We start from the raw sequence: 7,524 nt of genomic DNA on the forward strand, positions 1-7,524 counted from the left end.
ATATATATGAATGTTTTTAATGAATGGATTTTATAATACAAATAGCAATGTGTAACATTTTACCATATTTAGTGCAACTTTTATTTGTTCCCCACAAAATATTGTTTTTTCACTAAATGTTTGGATTTCTAAAATTATTGTGCACTGGTTTTTCTAGAATAACTTTTGCTGCCAAATTATCCACACACCTAGTTTATGATAAATTTTTGTCATAGATTATAAATATACATAGGCCTATATTTTTTCATATTTGTTTATTTTATTTTTCTTTATAATGAAGTAGTCTGTATCTAGTAGATTGTGAAAGAATGATTATCAGTTCCACACACAGAGATATATAAATTTAAATGGGGGGGAAACTTCACTGGTATCGGATCGGTATCGGCCAATACCGAACCCTAGGTATCGGAATCGGTATCGGAGGCGAAAAAGGCGGATCGGAACATCTCTAGTCTAGACACCTATTCATTGTTGACCCAACCAGTCAGCAAATCATTAGGCAAATGATTTAACTCCTGGTTGTCTGAGAGAGTCTGTCTATAAGCATTTTGAGCATCAAATGTCTTTGGATTGACTTCTTTGGCTTCAAACCAACTAGCTTTCAACCCCATGAATCCACTAGGAGCCACAGTATACAAATCACGTTCTGTTTGGACATTGTGTGCGTACGTTATAATTGCCTCATGGTTTTGAGTAGCTGGTGTATAATTAGTAGGACATCTGATGAAGCCAACAGAGTTTACTCTTGCAGAAACAGACACTTTAAACTCAACAAGAACTAAAAGAGACTACAAGAGACTACTCAATATGTATGGTGACGGCATTTGTTCAACTTTCATTCATGCACATAATGGTTTATGATATAATTGGTGATTCCTAGCCAAGGCTACACGTATCCCAGGGGTGCTTAAGTAGGTTCCAGCTGTACTTGAAAAGATGTAGACCTCGCTTCGTTAAACCTGTAAGTCTTTGTTAACATTTTTACTAGGGACCTGTATCAGTTCTTGGGTGATATTTCATACTTGTTGAGCTTCTGTGGTATGTTAAACAGCTCATCTGGAGATCTTTTATACTAATAATACATTTGCTGTCAAAGAAAGTTTCTGTGATTGTCCCTAGAACCGTCAAAACGTGTGATTGAACACGCATTTGTGGTTTGATATTGATGAAGAGTATTTTTCAGTTAATTCCTATGAGAGCATGGCGGATTGTGGGATTGACAGTGGATTGGAGAAAATGTTGAGAGCATTGAACAGTTCATAAATGCTCAACTAATATCAAGGAAAAACACCAGGCAGCTGACAGATGTTGTGAATTGCAGGTAGTGATGTTTGTCAGGAGCATTTAAAAATATGTGGGTTGTGCAGGAGTTTCTGCTGGGTTTAGTGTGTAAATCGTTTTGTTTACACATTAGAGACTTTGCAGTTATTACGCAATATTGCAGTTTGGACACTTTCATTCTGAATAGATTGGCTGGGTTTACAAAAGTTGATTTAATTGACACTTTCTTTGCATTGGGTATTCAAAAAACAAAACTCATCTTTTCAAATAATCATGTATGTTTATATATGATGATTCTATTGGCTGTGTATTAAAAAGAGGTTGATTTTGAAATACATTTTTAATGATGGATTTACTGGGTTGTGTCCTAATCAGGTTTTTAGAGTGAGGTAACATGTTGCTGCGAGTCAAAGACAGATGGTGGAAGTGTATTTGAGAGAGGAGACCTGCTGGTGTTGCACATGAATGGCTTGAGCTGCTTTACTCATTCTGAATGACGCTCCTCCATATTAACCCTGTGAAGCCTGACGTATGAAGTGCTAGTCAGAAATTTGCGTAGGCCTATGTTTTTTTGTTGAGTATCATATTTGGTACATCAAGCTTTTATGGCTCCTATAAGCTTTTATGGCTCCGATAGTATGATATAGAGAATATGAAGCATGAAGAGGTAAAAAAAACACCTCAGTTTTATTCAGAGGCCCAATCTGAGCAACTATATACAGTTTGGTGCAGCTGCTAATATTATGTCTCACTTGGGACGAAGAGGATTAATGAAGCAGCTGTTAATATTCAAATTCTATATTTGCATTTTATTTTCAAATTCTGATTGCTTTATTCAGTCCCTCTAGGATTTTGCGATTCTGCGATCGCTGAATTTATCAAAATCAAGCAAACTCTGCAATTTTCGCAAAAGCTTGCAAATTTTCGTAATTGCCGCAGATTTTGGGCTTAGACGCGTCCCGTGACGTCATCGCAACGCGCATTCAGTCAAAGAAAGGTTGTTTCTTAGTTCCAAAAATGGGATGAACAGCCTTGCGTTCTCATCATGACCGATTTACAAGAGCTACATTGGACAAACGAACCGAAAGCGGAACGAATCCGCGCTCGGACCGGAGCCGCGGGCTGATCTCGATCACGCGACCCCCTTATACACAGCGCTGGGAGATACAGTGAAGAAAGCAGTCGAATTCGCCGCAGAAGCAATAACATCTCTGTGAAATCTTGTGAGAAGCATTCAAATTCGGCGCAGAATTCTGTTAAAGCTACAGATATCAGAACAAATGCCACTGATGTGGAAACCAGGAAAAACATTGTTCAACAAACACAAATCACCACCATTCCCCATGGATTTAACATAGTAAAACTACAGGAACAACTTGTGGCAGAAATGGTCTAATGTTTTCGAGTGTTTTTAAATGCCTGACACAACCTTTCCCAGCACTTCAAAGCTTTAAGTATTACCGAATTTGAAAGTTATTTTTAATGTGATGACATTATCATAGGTTGCCCCATTTATAAAACTAAAAGTTTCATAATGAAAGCAAACACTTATTTAAAAAAAAAAAATACATTAAATTATCACTAGTAGATGGCTGCAGAGAAGTACTTATAGGCTTATTAGCCATTTCCACTCCCTAGTATATATATATAGTGACCTCATATTTCATCAGCCCGGAACTGCTTCCGTGTACAACTGTTGGCGCAAGATAAAGTGATTATTAAGTTTTGAATATGGATATTTTTCTTACAAAAGAACACTTTAAGTGAAACAAAATAATATATTTAAAAATTTAACTTTAAAAATGTAATTTTAGCTAGTTGCAAAGACAACATTTCTCATTCTTTTATTTAAATTTGTAATTTTAAACTTTAAATTAATTGTTCTATTTAAAAACTAGAATTTATGCTAAAGTAAAAATAATAGAACCGTATAGACATATAAAAAAAAAAAAAAAGACAAAAACGCACCGCAAAACTACAAAAATTTAAATTAAAATTAAAATTAAAACAAAATGTAAAATTAAACACTAAAAATATTAAAGGGGTCCTATTAAGCTCTTTTACAAAGTCTTGATTTTGCTTTGGGGGGGGTGTACTAGAACATGCTCTCATACTAGGTTGTTCGAAAAACACATTATTTTTCACATATTTTAGATTATTACAACACCTCTCTCCCCAGTCTGGCATGAACGGCTCGAATAGTTCCTGTATCAAATGAAGGCCCGCCTTCTGAAATACGAAATGTGCTGTGATTGGTTAGCTGGGCCAGTGTGTGTTGTGATTGGCTCCACTCGGCGCCTGGTCGGGAAATGTCATGCCCCTTACCGTAGCCGCCTGCGAGCTTCAGTGTAAATATTGCGTCAAAATCAAATCAATTTGAGCGCGATTTAAACCCAGATGATTGTAACCACTCTAAGTTCGTCTGCCTTGGGAAAGCTAGCGTGTCTCCGACATAGTGATAACACTCGTTGTCTTCTCTAGTGCAGCTCAACCAGGTCTCGTCCCATTCGTAGATATTTGTGATATCACAAATCCCGGAAAATGTGAGTTGTAGTCCAAACGAGTCGTTTGTTGTAGTTTTTGAAAAGTGATTTCTGTTAAATAAAATATCTCCTTTTGAAGTGGACTTTGAGCTTTGTAACTTTGCAGATCTTTTTTATGCTCAAACAGCGACATTACAGACCAACTAAAGTTGAAAAAGTGAAAAAGCGTAATAGGACCCCTTTAATCAAATATTAATATAAAATAATTACTATTAATAAAAACTATAAGAGAATCTAATTGATACTAAAACAACACTGCTGTGTTTTCATCACCAGAGTAAAGAAACATGCCATTCACAGTAGTGAATCAACATCATCGTCTGATGAAGAGCGCTTTGAGAGGCGGAAAAGCAAAAGCATGAGCCGAGCTCGTAACAGGTGACACAAAAGCTGTCATCACACAGAACGACTGTTAATTCACTCAATGTGTGACTTATTACATGGCTAAAGTGTGTGAACTTTTACTAAGGTTTGATGTTGCTTGTTTTTTTTTATTGTGTGACAGGTGTCTACCCATGAACCTGCGGGCAGAGGATCTGGCCAGCGGTGTGCTTCGAGACAGAGTAAAAGTGGGTGCTAGTTTGGCAGATGTGGATCCCATGAATCTGGACACTTCTGTGAGTCTGAGTGTTTTTATACTTCTCTACATTTCTTTACTGATTTACAATGAGGAAAAAGATGCTTTGTGGGTTAGCATATGTCCTTGTCTCTTTCAATGCAGGTGAAGTTTGACAGTGTTGGAGGTCTCTCCCATCACATTCAGTCTTTAAAAGAGATGGTAGTCTTTCCTTTATTATATCCAGAAGTGTTTGAGAAGTTTAAGATCCAACCCCCAAGGTAAGGTTTTTTGAGTATATGATTATTTTTTAGTTGTGTTTAAATCTGCATCCGTTGACGTGCTGTCAGAGGTTGACACTAACATATTTGTAACATGTTTTCCCCGCTTTGCAGAGGATGTCTGTTTTATGGGCCTCCAGGAACTGGGAAGACACTGGTGGCGCGAGCTTTGGCCAATGAATGCAGTCAGGGTGACAGGAAGGTGTCTTTTTTCATGCGCAAGGGCGCCGACTGCCTCAGCAAATGGGTGGGAGAGTCTGAACGACAGCTCCGCCTACTTTTTGACCAGGTGAACTAGTAGACGACCTCACAATCCTGGCTCTAGTATGACTTTGAGATAGTTTCTGTTGTCTGTGAGCTGATATTTATTGATGACCAGATATTGCACATTCCTGGATGTTTGTTTTATGTAAAAGAAAATTGGGGTTAATGATTTGAAAATGTTTAAGTGTTAAATTAAGTGTTTTTTGCAGGTTGCGCGTCGGTGTGTACACTCACATTGGCGCCCTTTGTTTAGTCACGAGGCATTAAACGTCGGCGATAATCGCACGCGATAATCGTCCTGGTGTGCACAAGCCTTAATAATAATAATAATTATTATTATTAGTCAAAAAATACTTATTAAATAAAGTCTTTTATTGAAAATCTAGTATCTAAAATCTTTAAAATCTAATATAAATCATGAAAATATTAAGTTTTCCACTACTGAAAATTTTAATTTATAAAGTTTAAAGTATAAAGTTTATTTTAATTTATATTTATTTGAGGAGTGGATTTCTATACATTTTTTTTTTCAAATAAGTTTTTTATTCAGTCATCGAATAACCTTACAATAATCACAAGTTCCAGGATTAATTTTCGATTTCAATACATTTTATTGTGAAAAACTATCTATCTATCTATCTATCTATCATAGCTTATGCAGCATAACTGAACCTACCTTTTACAATTTTTTAAAGGAAAAAAAATCTGCTTTTGTCTACTTGTACCCTTTTGTTTAAACGGTGTCAGATATTTTCAGATTTTTTTTTGTCCTTTAAAGCTTCTTTTTCCTCTTTGTTGATTCTTGTAGTGTATCACAAGTTGTATTTTTAGATTTGGAGTGAATCATATATCCCTATAAAACAGGTGTCAGGCTGCGTTCTCTCTCCAGCTGTTTTGAAGTGTTAGATGTGTGATTATCAAGCCAGGTGATGTTTTCCTCTCGCCCTGGCAGGCATACCTCATGAGACCCTCCATCATCTTTTTCGATGAGATTGATGGCCTCGCTCCTGTTCGCTCCAGCAGGCAGGATCAAATTCACAGGTAATGCATTCGAATTAATGCGGTGGGGATTGCAGAAGGTTTCATCATCAGGATTAGAAAAGCTCCTGAAGAAATCAAGTAGTTCGATATGATTTCCACACAAAGGCTTTTGGTATTACAAGGAGTATATGATGGAAAACAAGATTTTTCTTGCTCCTTTAAAGAGTTTGATGTACTACCCACATTCACACGTCAACACCTATTCATTTTACATTTGACGAGGTTAGTCATTTTGTTTTCTCTTTTTATGTTTTAGCTCCATAGTGTCTACATTACTGGCATTGATGGATGGTTTGGACAGCCGGGGGGAGATAGTGGTCATCGGTGCTACAAATAGACTCGACTCTATCGACCCCGCACTCAGGAGGCCCGGGCGCTTTGACCGGGAGTTTCTGTTCAACCTGCCAGATAAAAAGGTGCGCAAATCCTTTTTAACTTCTACAAGGTATTTTGCAGCCAACTGACATTTGGTGTCCCAGAGCGTCCTCGTGTCCCGCACTCAAAACACTTATCCTGGAATTGTCTTGACAGCTCAGTTTCAAGTCTTTTGCAGCTGGTTTGGCTGCTAAAATTAGTCTTTTATCAGCGATAATCTCACAGATTGTGTTTGCCAAGCTCGTTGACATCTTGACAAACGGAATGCCAGTTAATTTTGATGAGATTAGTTTAGTATGCCGATCTCTGCTGATATCAAAGCTTTCCTGCTTTAGTTCAAAACATTTCATGACCGGAGTTAAAGACTTAAACGTTACCTATGAGTAACTTGAAAATTGTATGTATAAAGTTGTACTAAGTATTGAGCACTTCAAACTACAAATAAGTAGAGGCTAACTAGTCATTTAGGGAAATATAACATTAGATGATAAATTTTCCTATCCAACAGTCAGAGCAGTACTGAGCACAAAAATGAGATTTCAAATAAAGTGAGGACATTAAACAGCATTTAAACAGATCAGTGTATTCTAAATCCCAATGACACCAGAAACGAGTTGAAAACAGTGATCACAAGAATATTTTGTTGAATTACACTGAGTAGTAGTATTTTATACAGTGGGGTCCAAAAGTTTTAGACTTAAAAATCTGAGATTTAAAATGTAATTAAAACCATGAAAATAAATTTTTTTTAGGGTTTGGTTAGTTTTTCAAAATTTACAACATGTAATGTTTAAAAAAACATTTAATTGGAAAGATACAATACATTTTCACTAATGGTTTCAGTCCTCATACGTTTTTTTATAATTTAAAATTGAATGTGTTATGAGAAAATACTAAATATTTATTGCGCATTAATGCAGTTTTTTTTATTATTTTGAAAGTCCGTTGCTCACTGGCTCTGAATACACACACAGACAAACCATGGGTCACAGGTGGGGTGGGATGTTGATCAGTACTGGCTTGGGATGGGTGTCATCACGCGTCTCAACCAATGAGAGCATTTGGGGTGGGCCTAAGACTGCAGCTGCGCTCACATTAACGCTCCCGATAAAATAATTTAGGCTAAGCATCAACATTCACAAACCACTGTTCACTGTTATTTTTAACAGAAAAGAATGCAACA

The 7,524-nt window shown here is 36.7% G+C and overlaps 1 protein-coding gene across 1 annotated transcript in view; it reads left to right on the forward strand.

Annotated features, from left to right (window-relative positions):
* The window catches only part of LOC107742719 (ATPase family AAA domain-containing protein 2B-like), a 128,776-nt gene that overhangs the window by 18,976 nt on the left and 102,276 nt on the right, over nt 1-7,524 (forward strand). The window contains exons 6-11 of the mRNA XM_016555757.1: nt 4,101-4,202; nt 4,330-4,441; nt 4,546-4,661; nt 4,776-4,950; nt 5,878-5,966; nt 6,223-6,382. Coding sequence (XP_016411243.1) covers nt 4,101-4,202; nt 4,330-4,441; nt 4,546-4,661; nt 4,776-4,950; nt 5,878-5,966; nt 6,223-6,382 — 754 coding nt within the window. The remainder of the gene's footprint in view (nt 1-4,100; nt 4,203-4,329; nt 4,442-4,545; nt 4,662-4,775; nt 4,951-5,877; nt 5,967-6,222; nt 6,383-7,524) is intronic.

The sequence above is a fragment of the Sinocyclocheilus rhinocerous genome, unplaced genomic scaffold, assembly GCF_001515625.1.
Source record: "Sinocyclocheilus rhinocerous isolate Xijiao unplaced genomic scaffold, SAMN03320098_v1.1 scaffold1038, whole genome shotgun sequence".
Classification (NCBI taxonomy): Eukaryota; Metazoa; Chordata; class Actinopteri; order Cypriniformes; family Cyprinidae; genus Sinocyclocheilus; species Sinocyclocheilus rhinocerous.